This window comes from Suricata suricatta, chromosome X, assembly GCF_006229205.1.
Source record: "Suricata suricatta isolate VVHF042 chromosome X, meerkat_22Aug2017_6uvM2_HiC, whole genome shotgun sequence".
NCBI lineage: Eukaryota > Metazoa > Chordata > Mammalia > Carnivora > Herpestidae > Suricata > Suricata suricatta.
The window spans coordinates 75,935,547-75,960,967 of NC_043717.1; the positions used below are offsets into that span (position 1 = coordinate 75,935,547).

At 38.8% G+C, this 25,421-nt stretch overlaps 1 protein-coding gene across 1 annotated transcript in view; it reads left to right on the top strand.

Annotated features, from left to right (window-relative positions):
• PAK3 (p21 (RAC1) activated kinase 3) overlaps positions 1-8,986 on the top strand; it is a 124,020-nt gene extending 115,034 nt beyond the window's left edge. The window contains exons 22-24 of the mRNA XM_029930362.1: positions 4,511-4,648; positions 7,310-7,381; positions 8,113-8,986. Coding sequence (XP_029786222.1) covers positions 4,511-4,648; positions 7,310-7,381; positions 8,113-8,202 — 300 coding nt within the window. The 3' untranslated portion in view covers positions 8,203-8,986. The remainder of the gene's footprint in view (positions 1-4,510; positions 4,649-7,309; positions 7,382-8,112) is intronic.
• The last annotated feature ends 16,435 nt before the right edge of the window (positions 8,987-25,421 follow it).

Here is a 25,421-nt window from a genome sequence, read left to right on the forward strand (position 1 = left end):
AACCAGGAGATCATGACTTGAGCTGAAGTTGGTGCTTAACTGACTGAGCCACTCAGGTGTCCCCAGGCAAGGACTTCTATAAAAATACTTCTAATAATAATGTTAGGAGCCATGGTGGGCAAAGAGGAAAGAGATAATGGAGGAATTATTTGCTACAAAGCCCAAGCAAGTTCAGGAGAGAGCATGTCTTCATAATTGTTAGGGGGTTGGTCACATAAGCAGACATAACCATGATGGCAATACTTGCAGAAAAACTCCTACTTATCCTTCAAAACCCTGTTCAGATGCCAACCTCCTCTATGAAGCTTCCTCTGAGCTTTAGGGTTAACTGCTTCCTCCTTGTATATACTCAACACTTGCTGTCTCCCTCCATTAGCTCTCACCTCACTGTATTGTAGCTATTTATGTCTCTCTCCCTTACCAAATTGTGGAATCTTTGAAAGCAGGGCATTCTCATATTCATCATTGGATCTCCAGTGTCTAATAATACCTGATACATACTTAGTGTTCTAGAATTATTTGGTTACAGGAGCCATGAGGAATAGCCACCTTTTTTTGGCTGTCATGAGCCTTCAAAAGATGGGTTTACTTTTTTCAATTAATCACGGACCTGGGTCCAGCTCTCTCCATGAAGGCTAGGCCCTTGATTCTGTCAGCACACCATGAGTCAGTCAATAGACGTCTCTCAGTGGTGGCCTTAAAAAACAAAGATATCAGAAATATATTAGCAACTGATATTTTACATTAGGATCCATAATCAACAGAGAGCAAGAGAATCCCAAACAGGCTCTGCAATGTCAGTACAGAGCTGGTGCGAGGCTGGAACTCATGAACGTCAAGATCCTGACCCGAGCTGAAATCAATAATTGGATGTTTAATCAACTGAGTCACCCGGGTGCCCCATTACAAACTACTTTTTAAAAAGTTACTTATTGAGAGGGGGCAAGATGGCAGAAAAGTAGGGAGTTCTGTAATTTTCACCTGCCCACATCTATCAAACTAAAAAGGACTGAAGCCACAATACTCTAATCTACAAGAGCAGGAGGAAAAGACACAGAGTCCACAAAGAAGACAGCCTCATAGGGCTACCTCAAGAAACAAGCCAAAGTACACATGGTGGAGATTCCCAAATATCACTGAGTAGGGAAATAAAATAACCAAAGACACAAAAAAAGAAACCGAGAGACACCATTAAAAGAGCACTTCCTGAATGGACAGGCCTTGGACAGTCAATGAGCCTCTTTTAATAGAGCAATACTCACAGGTGCAGACAGCATAACAAGCGTTTAAAACTGACAAGAGACAGAAAGCTAGCCAAAATGACAAAACGTAAGAACTCTCCTCTAAATTCCAGGAAGAAGTCAGAGCTACAGAACTGCTTAAAACAGATATAAGCAACATATTAGAGCAAGAATTTAGAACAGTAGCCATAAAACTAATCACCGGATTTGAAAAAAGCATGGAAGAAATCAGAGAAGCTATTGATACAAAAACTAGGGACCTTCAAAATAGCTGTGACAAGTTAAAAAATGCTATAAATGAGGTGCATAATAAAATGGAGGCAGCCATTGCATGGATTGAAGAGGCAGAGAGGGGAATAAGTGAAATAGAAGACACAGTTATAGAAAAAGAGGAAGCCATGAAAAAGAGAAATTGATCAGGAGCACAAAAGGAGAATTCAAGACCTGAGTGATACAATCAAACAGAACAATATCCATATCATAGGAATTCCTGAAGAAGAAGAAAGAGAAAAAGGCCCTGAAATGGTACTTGATCAAATTATAGCTGAGAACTTCCCCAATCTGAGGAAGGAAATAGTCATTGAAATCCAAGAGGCACAAAGAACTCCCCTCAGATGTAACTTGAATCAACCTTTGGCACGACATATCATAGTGAAACTGGCAAAAGATAAAGATAAAGAGAGAATTCTGAAAGCAGGTGAGGATAAAAGGGACCTAACATACAAAGGGAAGCCTATCAAAGTGGTTACAGACCTATCTACTGAAACTTGGCAGGCCAGAATGGAATGGCAGGAAATTGTCAAGTGATGAGCAGAAAAAATATGCAGCCAAGAATCCTTTATCCCACAAGCCTATCATTCAAAATAGAAGGAGAGATTAAGGTTTTTCCAAATAAACAAAAATTGAGAGAATTCATCACCACCAAACCAGCCCTACAAGAAATCCTAAGAGGGACTCTATGAGGGAAATGTTACAAGGAACACAAGATACCAGAGACAGCACTACAAGCATGAACCTTACAGAGAACACAATGAATCTAAACCCATATTTTTCAATAATAACACTGAATGTAAATGGACTAAATGCTCTAATCAAATGACACAGGGTTGCAGAATGGATGAAAAAACAAAATCCATCTATTTGCTATCTACAAGAGACTCATTTTATACCTGAAGACACTTTCAGATTCAAAGTAATGGGATGGAGAAGTATCTATCATGCAACTGGTAGTCAAAAGAAAGCCAGAGTAGCCATACTTATATCGGACAAACTGGACTTCAAAGTAAAGGCAGTAACAAAAGATGAAGAAGGACATTATGTAATAATTACATGGTCTCTCCATCAGGAAGAGCTAACAATTATAAATATCTACGAGCTGAATTCAGGAGCACCCAAATACATAAAACAATTAATCACAAACAGAAACAATCTTATTGATAAGAATGTGCTAATTGCAGGGAACTTTAATACTCCACTGACAGCAATGGATAAATCAAGCAGACAGAAAATCACTAAAGAAATAATGGACCTGAATGACACATTAGAACAGATGTAATTGAAAGATATATTTAGACCTCTGCATCCTGAAGCTAGGAAATTCGCCTTCTTCTCTAGTGCACATGGCACATTCTCCAAGATAGATCACATACTGGGGCATAAAGCAGCCCTCCATAAATATAAATGAATTGAGATTATATCATGCACACTTTAAGATCAGAATGCTATGAAACTTGAAATCAATCAAAGGAAAAAGTCTGGATAACCTCCAAAAACATGGAGGTTAAAGACCACCCTACTAAAGAATGATTGGGCCCATCAGGCAATTATAGAAGAAATTAAAAATATATGGAAACAAATTAAAATGAAAATACAACAATACAAACTCTCTGGGATGTAGCAATGGTAGTCCTAAGAGAAAAGTATATTGCAATCCAGGCCTATTTCAAGAAACAAGAAAAAGCCCAAATTCAAAATCTAACAGCACACCTAAAGGAACTAGAAGGGGAGCAGCAAGAGCACCTCAAATCCAGCAGAAGAAGAGAAATAATAAAGATCAGGGACAAAATAATATAGAATCAAAAAAAACCAAATCCAGTTGAACAGATCAATGAAACCAAGAGTTGGGTTTTTGAAAAATAAAATTGATCAACCTCTAGCCAGGCTCCTCAGAAAGAAAAGAGACAACACCCAAATAGACAAAATCATGAATGAAAATGGATCTATGACAACCAAATAATGAGCAATCATCAGGGAATACTATGAAAAATTATATGCCAACATTAGGATCCATAATTGTTAGGTTCCAGGACTACTACTGTCAAGTTTTCTCATATTTTCTCTTATTAGAGATAGACCTTCATGGGAAATTTAATTGAAATCTATAGGGATACATCTGCCACAGGGCAAAAGTACTATAGTCCTTGGGTCTCACCGGTTACTTCTTATCCAGGCCCTACCATCCCTAGGGTTCGTTGTGCTTTTCTAATTCTGTAATGTACTCTGTTCATCCTTGGGCTGCTCACAAACATTCTTTTTTTAAAGTTTATTTATTTTGAGAGAGACAACACAAGCAAGGGAGGGCAGAGAAATAAGGAGAGAGAGAGAGAGAGAGAAAGAGAGAGAGAGAGAGAGAGAGAGAGAGAGAGAGAGAGAGAATCAAAAGCAGCCTCCATGCTGTGAGTGCAGAGCCAACATGAGGCTCAAACTCATGAAATCATGAGACCATGACCTGAGCTGAAACCAAGATTCACATGCTTAACCAACTGAGCTACTCAGGCGCCCCTCACAAATATTCTTCAACCAAGATAAACATTGAGCAAATGACAATGATTTTTACAACAGTGCATTCTGGAGGTTGTACCCAGGTCAATGTGATTGAGTGTGTGCATGTTCCCCAACTCTTTAGAGTCAGAGTTTCCCAGACAACCCCTTGGCTTCATTTCCTAGGTGTTTAATCACACATTCATTATAACTGAGTTTTTACTGATTTAAGTCTGAAAGGGATAACCTTTTAACCTTATTTCCAAATTTTTCAGGGTGGAGCCCTGCACTGTCACCTCAGTCACTGCCAAGAGGAATGATTTCTAAATGTTAGAGAAACTTTGAAATACATGTCAGTGTCATGTTCTACAGTGGAATTTTTAAGACTGAGAGTATAAACTGGAAGAAGCTGGATTTATACCTTCTGTGCCAACTCACGATCCTAATTTGTATGTGCTGAATGGATCTTTCTAGATTTTTTATCTTTCTTTTTTTTTTAATTTCTGTAGGCATTATACCTGATAGCCACTAATGGAACCCCAGAGCTCCAGAATCCTGAGAGACTGTCAGCTGTGTTCCGTGACTTTTTAAATCGCTGTCTTGAGATGGATGTGGACAGGCGAGGATCTGCCAAGGAGCTTTTGCAGGTGAAACTAAAATAGGACAATTACAAAGAGAGAGTCATTATATTGAGCTTTTCCATCTCAATGTGTGACAGCAAGGGGGCTGTGTCAAGAGATGTCTAGTTCAAGTTGAGCTGTAGCCATATGGTTTTAGACCACAGGCACAGAAATAGAGGCATGCATCTAATACATGATTGATTGGCATGTTGCCTTTCTTCTGAGAAGTTGGCAGTTTAATCTATAAATCTCTTTTGTTCTTCCTGGAGTCTTATTTTGCAAGGAAAAAAAGAAAACTGAACCTCTGGTGTTGCTGTCTTGTTCTAAATTTTACTTGTGCCCCTGGATGTTGTACGCAGGTGCTCTTGTCTTGAACAGAGGTAATTCTCTACATAACTATGCAATTCTTTCCATGGCATTTGCTACTCTAATGCTTTACTGGTCAAAGCCCCTTGCCTTGTGATGCCAAATGGCAGGCAGCTGCTTGCCTGGGTGAGTACCATCCAGTGGTGAGTGCCTCTATAACCATTTGTCCTTTTCATGACTCTCAGGGATTAGCATAACTGACGATCATTAGTACTGATTATGTACCACATTCTTTACACACATTATCTCATTCAATTCTTAAAACAAGTCCATATAGTAGATGTTATCATCCCATGTCACAGATGTAGAAATTGAGGCTGACACATCCATTGAGTGGCAGAACTGGGATTTGAGCCCTGGATTATATGACTTTCCACCACACAAACACACAAACCAATTTAGAGAAAAAGATGTACTTATATTGATAAAAGAACACATGCCCAGGACTACACCTATAACTTCAACACTTGGTGCTGGGCCTAGGGGACATATGTCAAGCCCTGTAATGTCTAAGAACAGTGCCTGCTTCTTCTCTCTATGACTTTGAACATGTAACCCAATTAAACAAAAAGGTGTAACCCTTGGTTATACTGTGTGTTAACTACAGACCAAGCCTGTCCTAGGCAAAATAAATAAATAAAATTATTCCTGTTGCTCCTGAAGCCCCCCTCACCAGAGACAGAGAGCTACACCCCAGGAAAAAATATCTCACCTCAACCCAAATCATACCTGAGATAAACTGATTTTGAGAAATTAAAGAGGCTACACCTTCTCTTTTCTGCTACCTGTGAGTATTTCACAGGCTGTCCTAGGGCCGCAAATGTCAAATCTGCAATGGCCTTTCACTGACCCTCTGTTTAATCCAGTTTCAAATTACAGGTGAAAAACCTGAACTTTGGAGTGCCTCGCTCCCACGGCTCTTCATGCATCCACCATGCACATCGGGAACATCCTGATACAGATTCCAAGGATACGTAAAGAGATAGGTTCTCTTAACATAGCTATACGGTTACATAGATTATTGACTGTTATCTAGTTAGTTCCTTGCCAGACAATACTTTTATCTGAGCCAGTCACATGAGTAATGCAAAACTATATTTTGAGTCTAAATTAAATCACTTGTTTACTGCATCTTTTCATCTAACACAAGTTAGCAACAACTTATGTATTGCTTAAGTTCATAGAACACTGTTTTCTGACTCTAGCCTCTCATTGCCCATTTCAGAGTCTAGAATAGAGAGAGACTCATGGCATTCACCCCCACTGGAATGCTTGAGAAGAGACACGGTGTTAAAATATTTGTGTGCCTTTGTGTATGGCCTAAGTCAATTCTTTGTCCATCAACTGCCATTTTTCGAGCAATTCCTGTTTGCAAGGCTTAACTGTAGTGGGTGATACTCACCTCTTAGAAGCATGATTACTACTCTCCCTAAGTCACAATTTCCTTGAGTACATGCAAAAAACAACACAAAGTGTTTTAAAGACTCACTCAAACCATGTGGCTGTTCAAACAATAAATGCTATGGTTGATTAGTGAGCTACTTCTGTAGGTTACAGGGACCAGAAAGTGTCTGACAATCAGGAAAGAGTTATGCTGAGTCTTAAAGAATAGAGCATTTTTAAATAGTCAAGGTAAACAGAGGAAGGAATTTCAGATGGAAGGATTATAGCGTGACCAAAGGCATGGAGGCAAGGTTTAATTAAGGGAACAGAAAATAAAGCATATAGCTGAAGTAAAGAGATCAAGTCAGGAAGCTGTAAGAGAGAGGGCCATAGAGGGCCTTGATGACCAGGCTATAGAATTTGGGCTATGCCAGTGGGGAAACACTAAACATATCTGAGGGTCACATGGTGACAGCTTTGCTTAGGAAGATGAATCTGGAGGTATGCAATAAGAATTAGCAACAGGAAAAAAAATGGCAGCAGGAAGATCAAGTAGGATTTACAGTTTATAGTTCAGGATTAAGTTGATTAAGCCTGAACTTTGAAGGCGAGAGATAATCGTGAAAGGCATTGAGAAGAAAGTACTCAGTAGCTGATTGCATATAGAACATAAGGGAGAAGACAAAAGTGATTTCAGAATATCAGACCAGTAGCAGCATTCAGTAAAGGCAAAAATGATGGCGGATAATACAATGGCTAGCATTGATTTGACTCTATGTAGCTTAAAAGAAACTGTCACTTACCTCATCTAACCATTGTAATAAGCAGAGGAGATCATTGAACCTAGGTGCACTGATTCCAGACCCTCTGTAGCTTACATCACACAAGCGTACCCTGTTTGGGAGACCTTAACATATGTTTTTAAATGTTGAATTCAAGGGTACAGAAGGACATTCGGAAGGAAATACCCAGCAGGCAATTGGAGAAGTAGGACCAGTCTGCAAGAAAGAGGTCAGGTCACCCCATATTGATTTGGGAGTCATCCCCATAAAGCTGATAAGAAGTCGAAACAATGAAAGAAAGTGAGCTCTCAAAGGAATCAAGTTAGAAAAGAACATGATGAGAGCAGAGTTCTGGTATGTGGGAGGTGGAAGAAGGGAGGGAACACCGGGAAGAAGACAGAAGGGGAAGAGTTAGTGAGCATGCACGTGGAAGAGAACCAAGATGGTAGAACATCACAGGCTGCCAATGAGGAAAACATTTCAAAGAAGGAAGGGATTTGTATTAAGTACTGCAGAGGGGCCAAGAGAGGAATGACAGAGGCATGGCTATGGGGTTTAGCAGTTAAGAAGCCGCTGGTTTCAGGGTCAGGGTCCACCAAAGACACTTTTTCCAGCCTGAGAGCTGCTCCAGATAAATGCATCAGTTGGAGAAATCAGAAAATGAGACTGTTGCAAACCCAGTGAGATTATTTTTTTTTTATGAGATCCCTCCTCTGAGGTTCTGGCTTGGCCAGTCAGCTGCCAGAGGATTTTATGACATTGAATGACCAGAGCATCTGAGGAACAAAAACTGGTGCTATCTTTAATAAAATAAAGATATTTCATTATCTTTAATGATGTTTCATTGGACACTCAAAGTTCATTTGAACGAAGAAAGGGCCGCTTGAGAATGTAAAGTAATATACTTGTTGGAGGAAAAGATTCCAGTAATTCCTCTTCTTTGTTGTTTTCCTTTTGCAGCATCCATTTCTAAAACTAGCCAAGCCTCTCTCCAGCCTGACTCCTCTGATTATCGCTGCAAAGGAAGCGATTAAGAACAGCAGCCGCTAAGACTGCAAGCCTTACCCCACACCATCTCCGTCCTGAGTAAGACTGAACTGTGAAACTCTGCTGCAGGAAAGATGGAAGAAGACAGTCAAATGGGGGTGGGGGGGTCTTTAACTTTCCAATGAATAGAAACTTCTTATAAGCCTTTTTCCTACTCCCTCAGATTATGTAATTTATTTGTAAGCCTGAATCGCAGCCCAAACCGGGCAGCAATGTCGAAGTGGCCATAAAGTGGTCACTTCTACCGTGAAGCGAAAGAGCCAGTAGTGAATCCCCTCATTTTGTGCATTCACTTTGAAGAAAAAAAGGTTTCTCAAAGATGCACACTCCCTCTTCATAGTGTCGTGTTCGTTTTTAAGTTAGAGAGTAGTCCCTCTTGCATTCGAACCTCCTTCAAAACTCCTTACCCAATGTGATGTTTTTCACTTGCATTGTCATTAGATGTCCAGAGGAAAAAAAAGATGTCAAAACATTTTTTTAAAGCAAGCAAAAAACGAAAGCAAAAACAAAACAAAACAAAAAAAAACACAAAAAACAAAAGCAAAACAAACAAAAAAAATTTCCCCAGAGCAAGTACTGTGTGACCATGTGGAAGTCCATGCCCTAACAGAGTTGCAATTTTTTTTATTCTTCTTCTATAGTAGTGGCTTGGTTTGTGTATCTGTTTTTCTGCATTTGTATTGGGAAAGGTTTCTTTGAAGGCATTTTTCCAAAAGCAGAGAGGAGTATGTGTGTTCAGGAAGGGCTTTTAAAAACTGTATATCTTAATAAATCTCAAATGGTGAAATCCTGTCACATTTTCATAATGATGCTTAAGAGGTAGTTGATGTGTCATTTATAGAAACCAGCTTGTCCATCTTCATGGTACCTGAGAAAGGACACCCCAAAGCTTGTGAACTCTCCTGTTGGATGAGTCCAGGTCCTCAACCTAGGAAATCCTCATAGGAGAAGACATACTTAGACAAAGACAGGACTTTCTCTGAGAGCCAAAAGGAAAGCAAAATGAGTGTACAATATTTAGATCTTTGTTGGACAGAAGGAAACAAAGATAAAAACACCTAGTTTAATCTTCTCTTGTGCTTGTGGAACATAGGCATCGGAAAATAGGTGCATTAGGAAGAAACAGACCGACTAGCCAACATTTGCTTATGATCAAAGTCATGTGACAATTTATAACATTTAAAAAATTCCTTAAAGGATCTGGAGAACAGAGATATTCTAAGTATTCAGCCCTGTCAGAAATGGGAGGTCTGCAAAAACTACACCCCAATCAATATTTGGCTCTAAGTACTTATTCCCATTTTCCTTCTGTCTTGGCAGTTTCTGTTTCAAGATATAGTATGTTCACACTTTGTCCTTTGAGCTTTTGAATTTCAAGAACATGTAAAGATCTGTAAATTCTCCAGTAAAAGTAATTAGGGTTTGCAGTCCTCTATCCCAAGAAGTATCAGTCCAACTGGTTTCCTTTTGTGGCTTGGGGAAAACACAAAAATTTGGCTATTATTGCATCATAAATCTACTTATTAAAGATTCACCAGTTGGCACTTCCTGAATCTTCTGAGAGCAGAAAAATATCTGGAGGGTGTCTGCGTAGAAAAAAAATATACTTCTCTTTCAAATGTACTGTCAGTTTTATAAATTTTGCAAAGTTGTTTCTCTAAGCCTTTGAAAAGCTAACAATTTGTATTATGGAAAGCTTCTTGATTTGTAATATATCAAGAATCTGAATAGAACCTATCTACTTCAGCAAGAGGGAGAAAGATCAATGACACGGGCCTCTCTTCTTCTCTACCATGGTACATCTATTCATCTAGCCATCCATCCATTACTTAAAATTAAAGCACTTTCTTTAGAGAATTTCTGCTAACTGTATAGTGTATATGTTTATGTTTTAGGAAATGGCACCACTGGTGGATTTCCTGTTTTCCTACTGATTTTTTTACTATAAAATTTGAGAGGGGCTTGATCCCCTAGAAAATATCAACAGTGAGATAAAACAACCGATGTGAAAAAATCAAACGGTAACATTCATTTGAAGCCTCCTGTGTTATACTTTGCAAAAAGGTGGATGGGCCTGAAAATGTTAATGCCACACTGTTCTAATGAGAGAGAGAGACAGAGACAGATAGAGAGACAGAGAGAGAGACAGAAAGAGAGGCCTTAATTTTTATTTCATTTAAAGTTAAATATTTTTTTAATGTTTCATTCATAGTGCCAGGGAATTCAGTGAAACACCTGGGGTGTGAATAGAATTTAGTACACTAACCATGTCCTGCCAGTGGAGAGAACCACAAATCTGGTTGGGAAGCCCTAGTTGTTGATTAGTGTCCCTTTTGGTGTCATTAAGGCCTTTAGGTGGAGAGAAGACTGGAGCAGCGATCCTTCAGATCACTGTAGGCAGAGAAATGGCTGCTCTTTTATGCTTTCAATCCTGCATATGAGCAGCCAGGTACTTCTTCACCACACCGCATAGTACCAAGATTTCATGGTAATATATCGCAGTAGGCTTTACTCTTACAAATTTATATCTATGTAAATTTTTAAATGAGAACAGCTTCTAAAGACCCTCCCTCATGTTGGAGAGTTATGTATATTTCTAATAAGTATTAGTGAGAAGCTGTTTCTCCTGCCAAAATGATGCTGAAGGATTCACATTGGGTAAACTTGAACAACTTGGACTCCAGGTGGTTAATTGTTTATTCCCTTTCTCTGGACTTTTTTAAAGCTCATCTTGACACAGATGAGTCTATCCAGATCTTTGAAGTTGCTAGTGTGCCCTGAGAAAATGGGGGCACATTGTCGAATGTTGATTCCAAAATGTCCTGAGATAGGGATAGGGCAGTGGGAAAGTCAGGGAAGGGTGAGAAGCACAGTACAGATTATTTATTTAAGAAAAGAAAAGAACATTAATGTTGTAGCAAGGATCCGGTGCGTTGTCATAATCCCATGAAGATTTTCGGATGACACAATCCCCCCAAATCAGTCACCATGTTGGGTAATGACTTCGTTCTTGATGATCTCGTCTATGTGTCATTGTAAATATTTGTGTGTCCATGTTCCATTTTGGCTACTGGATGGCCAAGTCATGTAAGAAGATTGAACTCAAGTATTTATTCTTTAGTTGTGTTACTCAGATTTCTTCAGGCTTGTGAATTGCACCCTGATGTTGAGTTCAGCCACCAGATCTCCACATCTATCCCTCCCCTGTGAAGCACATTCCATTGCTAAAAAAAATATGAAATTGCTTTCTGTTGTCTGTAAAACTGTTTTGATAGTTTGCGATGTTTGTCTATAAAGGATATTTCTCAGCTCAAAGATCATGTAAATAACTATATTCCTTTGCGCAATGGGTTGTTTATTTCTAATGAGGCTGCCAGTTCTCAGAGAGAAATCTATAAAATCACTTTTAAATAACATAAACAGGGATCACAACTATGTAAAAAATAAGTTGTGCATAATGGACAAAGACTGGGAACACAGACCATTGAATCAATTGTGTTAGGGTGGTGGGATTATGCACAACATGTTTTTCCTTTCAAAATTTTCTTTGATATTGTTCTAATATTGCTTTATAATAAAGAAACATCAGAAAGGGGACTATAGAAACATAGAGAAGAAGCCAGGAGCAGATGCCTTCTGGCCAGAGCCCAGAGCATGCAGGGCACAGATATTTGCTAGTTACAATTATTCCATAGGCTTTATATTTGCCTGGGTGCTGAGGTTGGCACACACTTGGGTATGGCACATGCTTTCTTAGGGGACTATTATCTATAAGTTGAAGCTAGGGAGATGTCGCTCTTAGAACTCCAAACACATCCATCCTTCAGCGTTGAAAGTGGCTGCCCTCCACTTGGATATGGCATGGAGGCCTCTGTTGTGATTACTTGACATTGGAGGGGTGACATTTGATTAGCCCCCTTGAAAACATCTGACTCAGAGATCACCTTTATGAATCAACTTTTTAGCAGATTTTCAGGCTGAATTTGGGAACAACAGAAGGATAAATCCCCCATCTCCCACCATGTCCTTGTCTGACTGGATGTTATATCACTTGGGTCGGGATTCTTCTCTTCATGACCAATAGGCAAGTCCTTTTGATTTCAATGAAAGTTGTGACTTGTACCTAAAAGCCAATTATGAAAACATTAAGACAAATATTTAGAACTGCCATTGCCTGTTGGCCTTCAGTTACAGTCCTGTTAGCCTTGGATTGAGATGGCTTCCATGTGCTCTCTGTCCTGCCTGTTTATAGGTTGTATGCATAACTACTGTCATTTTTCAAGAGCAAAAGGGAGACTATTTACCCAAAGAGAGGAGTTTTCCTCTGAACTCACTGAAGAAATTGTAGGTGAGGAGTTTTATCCTGGAGTAGTGGTCTCAGACATTATTCCGTTTCACCAAGAGCAGACCTTATGTCTAGAGAACCCACTTTCCATTGGCCATTCTCAACATAAAAGTACTTAAGGGTGTCTTATCCCTTCCATCCCCAGTTAAACCTCATGGTCGATTTCTGAGCTACTTGCAGTTAGTATTCAGTTAAACACAAGCATGGCCAGTGATGCAAGCTTCTCCCATGCTCTGATCAAGAGGGATTAAATTCAGCATTTGTAAAGTTACAGTCTAATAAGCCTGGGATTTTGAGTGAACTTAACACGCAATTCTGAACATATATTTGCATGTGGCTTGGGAAGGAAATAAATGGTACCTTGGAAATAATGGAAATATTTTTTCCTAAGAAAGAATTTTTCATAAGAGATTTGTTTCTGATACAATCTTTCTGTTGGTTAGCCTTAAATTTTCTACTCCTTTTCTGATCCCACACTCCTTCAGTGACCAAATGAGTATCCCCCAACTCCTCATGGATTGGAAATGTCTGTTTAATAATAAACAATATCTAACTGAATCTGCAAATGCGGGACCTGAGAAATCACCTCCATGTGTACACTTCTGTGTGCAAGTATACTATAATACAAGTAGCATTTGCTGCCACATAATATAGTCAGACTTGTAAGATAAACTTATAGAAGCTGGTTAGTGCCATCAAAGTCTCCTTTGGAAGCTGCCATCAGGTGAAAGATGCCCCATAACACCTACCAGTAGTAAGGGGGTGTACCATGTTCACCTGATATCATACCTAAGAGGAAATCAACAGCAAGTACAAAGAATGAAGCAGATGTAGTACTAGCCTATGAGTGAGGAGGCCTAATTCTAATATAGGCTCTATTACTCCCTTATTGTGTGGCCTTGGGCAAGTCACTTAACCTTTTCATGGCTATTTCCTCACCTATAAAAAAAAAGGGTATTGGACTATATGACCCCCAAGGTCTTTCCAAAAGTTCTATCATCTTATAGTACTTTAGGTTGCCTTGCAAATTCAGCCTGATCAAATGATGGCAAATATCACATGCTTAAACCTGGGTTTCTTGTGTGGCAGTGAAACAATAGAAATATGTCAAATGATGGAGAAAATAAAAACCTCAAATAAATGAAAATAATACTAGGGAATGCTGGTAAAACGTGTGACAGCCTTCCAAATCCTCACAATTGTTTTGTTTTTGTTTGAATGTACTTTTTCTGTGGTGTGTTCCCAGTTTTCATTTTCCATATACTCTGTATGTAAAGTCTGGTTTTCATTAAGCTGTGGCCAGTATTTGCTACTAGAACAGAAATGCACTGTTACACTTGCGAGAAGACAGCTATATTTGGGCCTCTCCTTTCCTATGAAGCAATGCTGGGCTTTATAGAGTTTACTCTGTAAATGGCACAATATGGCAGAATCCATGCATTTTAATGGCTGGGACTATTCAGAGTGGACATAAGCACTTGCAGGTTGCAGATAAAGAAAGGAAAACGTGAGCACATGTTATTAGCATTAATGAGTGTTGACAAATCCACTTGTTGGGAACCAAAGATAGCATTTCTGATGACAACTCCCATAGTGATTGGCCAGGTGTATGCGTATACTGTTGGAAAGAGGGTAAACTGGAAGTTCTTTAGTCCCAATGCCCTGCCTATAGCAGAGTGCCAACCAGCCCTGAGGGTGAAATTCAAGTTCACTGTGTGTGCTTGTGTGTGATGTGCTTTATGGACCCGCATATACTATATTCATTAGTGATGATAAGACCTTTCACAGAACCCTATAACCATTAGGGGGCTCAGTTTTAAACCTCAGTACATCAGCCAGGAAGAGTCCGATCACAGGGTACTGATGTCTACTGGGATTATACTCATATCCAGACAAAACAAGTTGAGGAGGATCTGTATTTTCATTCTTTATCAGAATTGTATCTCATGGTTGTGCATTACTTTTGTTAAAATGTGTTATCTGTAAACCCATGTGTAGTGAAATTCTTCTGTAACTTTGGATTAAAGGTATTTATGGTCTTTTTGTTTGTTTGATTTTTAAGTAAGTTATTTCTTTCGTAGACCTGCTGATGGTATGGTTCCATCCTTCTGACCTCAGCTTCTGATTTTTTAATGACTTTTGTTTCCAATATTGTTATTTTAAATTGTGGTTGAAGCAATAGAAAATTGAAATATGGATTGTGCATGACTGTGTCTTGAGTGTAAAAATATTGCAGTTTGAAACTTGGACCTAAAGTATTGCAAATAAAAATGACAAACATCAATGAACTGGTGCTTCTCTCGTCTGTCAACATTCCTGCCCACGCCTCTGGCATTGGCCATTTTACCTAGTTCACTGGTTAGAGGCAGGGAAATGGCCAGCCTGTGAGCAATGCAGGAAATGTCCAGAAGATTCTGCCACTATGTAACTCAGACCCAGAATGTCCATCTGGTTTCACATGGAATAGCTCAGAGTCATGGTTTTTTTTACATGGAATCACACCTGTAAGTTTTCCATGTTCTCCCAAGCAGCCCACATTGGAGTGAAGAAGAAATTGGCAGTTTGGCTACATTATATGTGTACTTTAATGTTTTAACCAGAGTACTCTGGTCCTATTTCCTTGGCATGTATATTCCCATAAAGAAGCAACAGATTCTGTTACCATTGGGGGGAGGGGGTAGAAGTTGCACAGGATTTCTCTATAATATTTCTATAACTGCATATACATCTCTAATTATCTTGATAAAATTTCTAATAAGAAAAGCAACAGACTACATAATACTTCCATCATGACATGTCAGAGGTCATGGCAAGGAGATAAGATGCGAGCTGTATAGCATACCCTAACCTAATACCAATGCCAAGTACCAGTCACCTTGGTATCAAGAAGTTTTGCCTAAATTTAATTCTCCTTTAGGTATCAACACTTCCCACTCTCTCTTCAGGCACTTCTGAGACCTCATGGGGGAAGCAGAGGACTCAAATATCATTGCTTATGAGTTCTTCCCATGGGCATCAATCAGTTGGCTCACAAGAATAAAATTCCTAACAAGAAACAACTTTTAATTGTACAGCCGGGGGCACCTGGGTAACTCAGTTGGTTAAGCGTCTGACTTAAGCTCACATCATGATCTTATGTTTCATGGGTTCGAGCCCCACATCAGGCTCTGTGCTAACAGCTCAGAGCCTGGAGCCTGCTTCAGATTCTCTCTCTCTCTCTCTCTCTCTCTCTCTCTCTCTCTCTCTCTCTCTCAATCTCTCTCTCCCTCTCTTTCTCTCTGCCCTTCCCTTGCTCTCTCTCTTTCTCTCAAAAATAAACATTAATTTTTTTTTTAAAAATTATAAAATGCAGGAGAGGAATGTCATGTTCTTACAGTGCTATACTACAGCACTTGACATTATGTCCTGAACCCCTGCAAGAGGGAACAAATGATTAGACCACGACGTTCTCCACATTTTCTTTCTAAACTTTTTGAGCAGACATTATTAGCAAATGGTAGTTAAAATCTTGTTCATATTCAAGTGGTTGTGTGACAAAATTCAAAAACACTTTTTAATCACTTAAATGATATAGTTACTCCCCTCGCTTTCAAGTAGAGAGCAGGGATTACCAAACCATTCCCCCTCAGGAAGATTTTTATCCTGGTATTATTGGTCCATTACTGCCTTTAGCAATGATTCTTTTCTGATTTGGGGTGTGTTGTGTTTGGTGAACTGTTTTTTACCTGAATCACAAGTGCATGTGTCATAATTTGCTTTCACGGTATCTCTTTCCTAGGACTTGACTGTGGAAAAGACAATCTTATCCAATCTTGTTATTCATTTGTTATTTAGAGTCTTCTAAATCTCTCTTGGTTAAATACTACCTGAATTACATATGTTACCATCAATCTCACCAACACCAGCATATCTAACATCAAAATTATATAAATACTGCATAGTGTGTGGGCCCATATTACCAAATCTTGAACAATAAAGGTTTTATACCCCACATTGGGAGACGATCTCAAGAGGTTGGTGCAAGAAGTTACTTTCATGAATTTTTCAATTCTATGGAAGATGCTTCACCTGTGGAAGAATCATATGGATTCCTCTTAGGCTGATGTGTTAATTGGCACAGGCATGTATATTAATATCAGAATTAGTCCATGGTACCAGGATAAATATCTGTAATCCAGAACATTTCCCTTTTATTAGCGTTCATAAGAATAGCAAAGGCATAGATTCCAGAATCAAAGCAACCCTTTTTATTTAACTCCATGGTACATTCCTGTGATCTTTCCTAACTCATTATCTGTATAATTTTGAGGGTTACTAATACCTATCTTAGTCTCTCCTTCAAATGGTAGAGCAATGATACCACTTAATAAGTTATGAAAGTAGCCAAAGCCTTCATGTCATCTGCACTAATATCTATACTATGCAAGGTACAAGTGGGTTGTGCTGGGCCTATCCTCTCTCTATGATCTTCCATTGTTCCACTGATGGTAAAGGTTAAGGCCCAGCACATGGTCATAGAATTAATGATTTATAAGATGCCATGTACCCATTTCAGTTGGGTTTTTTTTTTTACTTTCTCAGATCCTCAGGTTTCTTGTTGTTGTTGTTGTTGTTGTTGTTGTTGTTGTTGTTGTTTTGAGAGAGAGAGAGAGAGAGAGAGAGAGAGAGAGAGAGGCAAAGGGAGAGGGACAGAATCCCAAGTAGCCTTCACATCCAGCATGGAGCCCGATACAGGGCTCAGTCACAGGACTGTGAGCTCATGACCGCAGCCAAAATCAAGAGCTGGATGTTTAACTAACTGAACCACCCAGGTACCCCCAGATCCTCAGGTTTACCATCAACTTTTCTTTCACCGTCTTGGCATCACAATTGAAGGAACCTTCTGCCCCCCTACACCACCTTGTAATGAATAATTTCCAATGATGTTTTTCCTCATTCTCATGGTGCTTGGCTACAGCTGAGGTGGCGCCTATAGCTGCCAGAATCAGGCCAAGTACAAGTGTGGCTCCTCAGCCTCTAAATGCCTAGGGAGTAAAGAAATGAGCCTTGGAGGGGTATTTACTTTGTCCACCAACATGTGAACAATGGTCCAATGGCTTTTCTTTAATTACTTATTGGCTGGAGTATACACTGTGGCCTACTGTGTATTTCTCCCTGCCTGTAGATAGGGCAATCATTTTGAGTTCACCAGGATGGCCCCCATTCCTCAACACCACTCAGCACCCCTTCATGTAGTGACTGTCATGATACTCGAACATTGCATTGGTACTTGTTCCATTCAAGCTACAAAATGCCTTGGGTGGTCCAACCTGTATGTTTCTCATAGTTTCCATTTCAATCTAGCTATATATTATGGCAGCTTCCTAAATCTTCATACTTCCCACTTCTTCTCCCATAGAAGTCTCTGGGCAGTGGATGTTCCCACCAAAAACAAATAATGAGAAAGTAAAATCATCATTCCTAGTACAATAGTAACGCTGTACTCCAAATGCTCTATCTTGGCTCCCACCACCTCTTTTCGTGTGCTGTCAGTTTATTTGAATCTCGTAAATGATGGATCCCCATTAGGCTTATATGGGATTGAGAGTGTAGGCTTATATGGGATTGAGAGTGTAGGTTTCATTTCACTTCTCTCTAAGCATCAAGTTCAATTATAAAAAGAAGACAAAAATACATCAGAGGTTGTGAAGAATCAAAAAGTTAACTTATCAAAATGTTCATTTGGTCATACTGCAGGTATTCAATAAATGGTAGCTATTATTATTAGCCTTTAGAAAAATATACTGTCCCACCAGAACACCTTCAATAGTAGCTACTACCCTGATTGATTTTGGTTGGCAGTCGAAATTCAGAGAAATATTTCTTATGTAATACTGTAGCCATTATTGGAGACCTGGTCCTGTATAGGACAGGCTTGAGCATGTTCTAGTTGAAGTGTGCAGACAGCATGACTGTGCACACCAATTTTTCTCCCATCTATATCTAAAAGCAAGAAATATTTGCCCACTAACTCCAGTGGCTTGCATCTGGGTATAGCATCCAGTTATGCTTTCTGTACTGGTGAAGTCTTGTGCTGTGTAAAGCAAGCCCATGCCTGACATTTGTATTTCAAGTCCTCATCCATCTTTGGCCAAAATAACCAGTTTTTTAAATTGTAATACAAAGTCGCTTCTTATATTGCCAAAGCCATTGTGTAATACTCTTTAAAACTGTAGGACAATACTCTTAGGGGAAAACCCAGCTATTGAAACTGTTATTTTAGCAGAAGACATTATAGCATCCATCTAAGACATGCTTGACCCACAACTGAATTGTACAATTAAAATCAGGCAATTTCATGTCTAAATTATACTTCAATGAAGCTGATTAAAAAGAAACTACGTGACTGTGAGTGAGCATATGTGTGTGAATGTGTGAATGTGTGTGAATATATTTAGATGTAATCTGATCACTTCTCACTACCTTCAATACTACCAATCTGATCCAAGCCATCTTCAACTTGCTTGGATTGTTGCAACAGCCTCTTAACTAGTCTTCTTTGTTTCTAACCTTGCATGCCTAACTATAGTCTTGACATGACATTCAACATAAACCAAATCTCTCTAATGGCTCTACATTTCTTTTAAAGACGAGATCCTTCTAATGATTTACAAGGCCTTCCACTGGGTGTGACGCCCCTTTATCTTCTCATTTTACCCCATTTTATTCTCTCCATCACTCATTCTGACCCACATGTATTGGTTTCTTGCTAATCCACAAACATTTCAAGCATGCATTTGCCTCAGAACCTCTGTAATGTCTGTTCTTTCTAACTGGAAAACTCTTCCCTTAGATATCCACACACCTGTCTCACTTCCTTCAAATATTTGCTCAAATATTTCTTGTTCAATGAGTCCTACCATGATTACTGCATTTCAGTTGAACTTCCCAGACCAGAACTCCTGATATTCTTTCCCTAGTCCTTCTTTCCATAGTATCTATCAACTTCTTTCATATGCTGCCATTTATTTATTTACTTTGTCTATTGTCTAACTACTCTTAATTGACTGTAAACTCCACCAGGGCAAGTATCTCCTTTTTAATCCCCTGAGGTATCCCCAGGCACATAATAGTGACTCAATAAACCTTAGTTGACTCAGTGAATGTTAAATGTTGCTTTCTATTTGAAACCTTATCTTCTCTTGGTTCTGTGACCACTTTCTCCTTATCATTCCCTCACCTTTCTGTTTGCCACTTCTCCATTTCCCTTTTCAGAGTCCTGCTTCTACCCTTCCTCTCATGTAGTTGACCTTCGGGATTCTTTCATGGTCTTTTGTTTTGTTTTGTTTTGTTTTGTTTTTACTTACAGCCATTGTCTCCAGCTCTTACCTATAGAACAACTCCCAAATGGTTATCTCCAGTCAATATGGCTCTTCTAAACTTCATGCCGTAATTATGAATTCACTTACTTACTTGAAATCTCCATAAATGTCTTCCAAGATCATTTGATACTCAAATTGCCCCAAACAGAAGGCATTATCTTCTATCCATCATATCAAATATTCTCTTTATGTTCTCTTTCTGGTTACCACCTACATCAGATATGTAGGCATCATTATTAGTTTTCTCTTCATCTTATTTACCCCTACTATTTTCTGGATTCCCAAGTTCTTTTGATTCCTTCTGTTAAGTATCTCTTAAATTATCCCTTACTTCTTACCCTAATTACTACTCTGGAATATTGCAGCAATCAAGGAAAATAAATCATGAAGACATTAGGAACTGTCTCTCAGCATTCTTCTGATTCGTATGACTGCTAGACTATTTTTTCTAAAAAGTAAATCTGACTAAGTCAGAACCCTTTTTAAATCCTTTCCATGGACTCTCTGGCACCATCAGGATGGACCTCTTGCTCTCCAGTGTGTCCCCTTCATATGGATCCTCATATAAAGTTTAAGAGTTTGTCTAATACTCCCTAAACAGAAACCATGACCCCTGATTATAGATCCATGGAGAGATATGGGAACCACCTATGAAAGTCACACCAAGAAGTCAAAATTATTGATCTCTAAGCCACTAGGAAATTTTTAAAAAATGATAAAGAATATTGGCTATGATAATTCAATTGGAAAAGCATATAAGCCCAATGATGCAATTAGTTCTGAAGCTGAGAACTCACAAACTGATTGAGAAAAGGAGGAGACATTTCAGAAGAATCACACAGTGTTTCCCATTCCATGGTGTTTGGATTTTTCCTTTCTGTTGTTGCAGGTTAGCCTCCCTTCGGAGAAGTAAGATGACTCTCTTCTTATTTTGGTGCTCCAGAAGTCATGGTCCTTGACCAATAACTTGGATGGGTTTGATATATTCAGAATTTTATGGACTATCCTTATAATGGTCTAGAGATATACACACAGAAATCTTCCACTATGGAGTAAAATGTTTTTACACAACTTAAAATGTTCTTACACAGTTATTACTGAAAGCTTCATCCCAAATCGTTTACCAAGTGAGAAGGTCAGTACTGAAATTCAAAAGTATGAGTGTTGTTGGTTTGGCTATAATTTCAGGCCTGGGATAAAAGGCAATGCCCTTCTCTGGGCAGAGAACCTTTAAAGAAATGGACTGTGCCAGGGGCCAGGTCAGCTTGGATAAGGACCCTGGCACAGACTATGAAATTTTTTTGTGACCTTCAACATCTCTAAAAAGCATCCGGGAATAACTCAACAGCCCAAGAGAGCCCAGAGAAAGAAGAAGAGACCCTATGCCAGGTCTGAAAAGCAGGATTAAAAGGTATTTGTACAGATGCTTTCATACTTTCAGCGCTCTCCGGACACGGAAGTAGTGGGTGTATCAAAGGCTCTAGAGTTAGAACAACTTTGATTTAAATCACCTCCACCACTTAACAGTACTATGAGTTTGATCCAATTCTGTAAACTCCCCAGATTTCACTTCCTCATCTATAAAACTGGAATAGTTATACCCATGTAAAATGTTGTTGTAAAGATTAATTGAGACCATGTTTTGAGGAAATTCAGGGTACAAGACTTGGCTAACAGTTTCCTCTTGATCAATGATGTTTTTCTTCTATTCTTGCTCAGCTTGAGACTGTATGAAGAATGAGTATGCAAAACCAAGAATCCTCAGGATCAGAGCTACCTTTTTTTGATATGGCCCAGTTCTAATAGCAAGGTCTTTGTTTTTGTCTCTAAAGGACCAATTAGAAACAATAGAAGATGGAGATATGGGGTAATTGTTGAGAAAAGGGCCCTAAAAGAGGAATAGTGTACCATTTTGTAAATAAATACTGTTTTACTTTTATCCAAAAATTAATACATGTACCATATTCATTCTGATGTTAAGTTAAATACTATTTAATAATAAGATAGCAATATTCCCTAATTTTATGTATAAATTCAATGCAATCATTATCAAAATCCCAGCAGGCTTTTTTTGCAGAAATTGCAAGCTTATCCTAAAATTCACATGGAAGTGCAAGATGCCCAGAATAGCCAAAAAATTTTTGAAAGAGAAGAACAAAATTGGAAGTCTCACAGTTCCTGATTTCAAAACTCACTACAAAGTACGGTAGTCAAGGTAGTGTGATACTGGCGTACGGATAGACTTACAGATCAGTGGATCTTTTCAAGAAGGGGTGCTAGAACAACTGGATACGCACATGCAAAAGGATAAAGCTGGATCCTCATCTTACATCATATATAAAAATTAACTCAAATGGATCAAAGGTCTACATATAAGAACTAAAACTTCAAAACTTTTAGAACATACAGACATAAATCTTGTGACCTCGGATTAGGCAATGTTTTCTTAGATATCACTCCCAAAGCATAAGTAACAAAAGAAAAAAAAATAGATAAACTGGACACCATCAAAATTTAAAACTTGTGTGTTATGAAGGACACCATGAAGAAGCAGAAAAGACATCTGGAAACCAACTTGACAATAAACTATAAAAAAAGAAGTAGAAAAGACAACCCACAGAATGGGAGAGAAAACTTGAAAATCTGTTAAATGACTTAGATTCAGAATATATAAAGAGCACTTACAACTCACTAATAAAAAGACAAATGATCCAATGAAAAATCATCTAAAGGATCTGAACAGACATTTAGCCAAAGGACCTGAACAGACATTTTTTTTCAAAGATGTACAAAGTCCAATAGGCACATAGAAAGATGTTCAGTATTATTATCCATCTGACAAATGCAAATCAAAACTGCAACAAGATATCACTTCACACACTAGGATGCAAAGTATCAAGAAGACAAATCTTATAGAAGAATAGATCAGATTTGTAGTTACCCAAGGCAATGGGTAGGGGAGGGAGAATTGGATGAAGGTGGTCACAAAGTACAGACTTCCAGTTCTAAGATAAATAAGTAGTTAGGATGTGATGTACAACATGATGACTATAGTTAACACTGCTGCATAAAATACGGAAGTTGTTAAAAGAGTAGTCCCTAAGTGTTCCCATCACAAGGAGAAACATTTTTCTTTTCTTTTTACTGTATATGAGACTATAAATGTTAACCAAATCTTTTGTGGTAATCATTTCACAATATGTGTAAATAAAATCCTCATGCTGTATACCTTAAACTTGTATAAGATCATTACTGTACACCTTAAATATATACAGTGATGTATGTCATTTGTTTCTCAATTAAACTGGGAAAAAAGGAAGATAGTTATCAAATATTGGCAAGGAGGTGGAGAAATTGGAACCCTTATGATACATTGCTGGTGCCAATGCAAAATGGTGCAGCTGCTCTGGAAAATTATCTGTCAGTTACTCAGTTAAGCATTGAGTTACCATGTGATCCAAGGATTCCACTCTTAGTTGTGGATACCTTAGAAAATTAAAAATGTATTTCCAGGGGCGCCTGGGTGGCTCAGTTGGTTGAGCCTCAGACTTCAGCTCAGGTCAGATCTCACATTTGTGGGTTCGAGCCCCGCGTCGGGCTCTGTGCTGACGGCTGGCTCAGAGCCTGGAGCCTGCTTCCAGTCCTGTGTCTCCCTCTCTCTCTGTCCCTCCCCCTCTCATGCTCTGTCTCTCTCAGTATCAAAAATAAATAAAACATTAAAAAAATGTATTTCCACAGAAAAAACTTGTACATGAATGTTCACAAAAGCATTATTCATAATAGGTAAAAAGTGGAAACAGCCCAAGTTTCTATCAACTTGTGAGTGAATAAATAAAATGTGGCATAGCCATACAATAGAATATTCTCTGGCAATAAAAAGAAATGAAGTATTGATTCATGCTACAATACAGATGAAACATTGTGCTGGAAGAAGCCAGACAAAAAAGGTCACGGATTGTCTGATCCCATTTGTATGAAATGTTCGGAATAGGCAAATCCATAGACAGAAAGTAGATTCATGGTTTCCTAAGGTGAAAGGGAAGAGAGCTGTTAGAGAGTCAGAAGTGATTGCTAAAGGATACATACAGGGTTTCTTTTTGGAAAGGATAAACTTTTCCTAAATTTAATTGCAGTGATGGTTGCTCAACTCTGTAAATACACTAAAAGCCATTGAATTCCACTCTTTAAAAATTGTTTTTTACATTTATTTATTTTTGAGAGACAGAGAGAGCCAGAGCGTGAACAGGGGAGGAACAGAGAGAAAAAGAGACACAGAATCTAAAGCAGCCTCTAGGCTCTGAGCTAGCAGTCTGCACAGAGCCTGATGTGGGGCTTGAACTTACGAACTGTAAGATCATGACCTGAACCAAAGTCGGACACTCAACCGAGTGAGCCACCTAGGCGACCCAAGGATTGCACACTTTAAATTCGTGAATTGTATGGTATGGGAATTACATTTCACTAAAGCTCAGGAAAGTAAAAAGAAGAAAGAAATTCCATTCACATTTTTAAAAAACTGTGGGCACCTGGCTGGGTCTGTTAAGTGACCAACTTCAGCTCAGGTCATGGTCTCATGGTTCATGAGTTCAAACCCTTCATGAGGCTCTACACTGACAGCAGGCAGCCTGCTTCAGATCCCCTGTTCCCCTCACTCTCTGCCCTTCCCTCACTCACACTCTCTCAAAATTAAATAAATAAAAATAAATAAATAAATAAATAAATACATTTCTGTTTTCAAACTGTCCACAAGACAATCCTTACTCCCAAAATTTTCCTCAGGATTGACTGAGTCAAAAGTGCTTACCCTAAAATGCCTAGGTGGCCCAATCAGTTAAACATCAGACTCATGGTTATGATCTCACAGTTTGTGGGATCAAGCCCCATGTTGGGCTCTGTGCTGACAGCACAGAGCCTGCTTGGAATTCTCTCTCTCTTTCCTCTCTCTGTTCCTCTTCCTGCAACTTATGTACTTATATTCTCTCTCTCTCTCTCTCTCTCTCTCTCTCTCTCTCTCTCAAAATAAATAAATAAATAAAAAATTTAAAGTGCTTATCTTGATGGGGCACTAGGGTGGCTCAGTGGTTAAGCTACTGACTCTTGATTTTGGCTCAGGCCACGATCTCACAGTCATGAGGTTGAACCCCACATTGGGCTCTGTGCCCACAGTTGGAGCTTGCTTGGGGTTCTCTGTCTTTCTCAAAATAAATAAATGAACATTTTTTAAAAAGTACTTATCCTGAAATATAATGTCTTGCATGATTCATTCCATTTACTTCTCCAACACCATCTCTCATCATTCCCATGCTGGTGCTATATGTTTTAACTGCAGCAGGCTAATTGTTTTTCTCCAAACATTCCATGTTCCCTTGCAAGTCATGTACACACATCATTCTCAATGCTTATAACTGTTGGCACCTTTCTTCTTCATCTGGTTAATTGTATTCATCCATTAAGATCAGCTTAGATATCACTACTATCAGCTTTTCCTGACTCTGGGTGTTAGGTGTATCAAATCA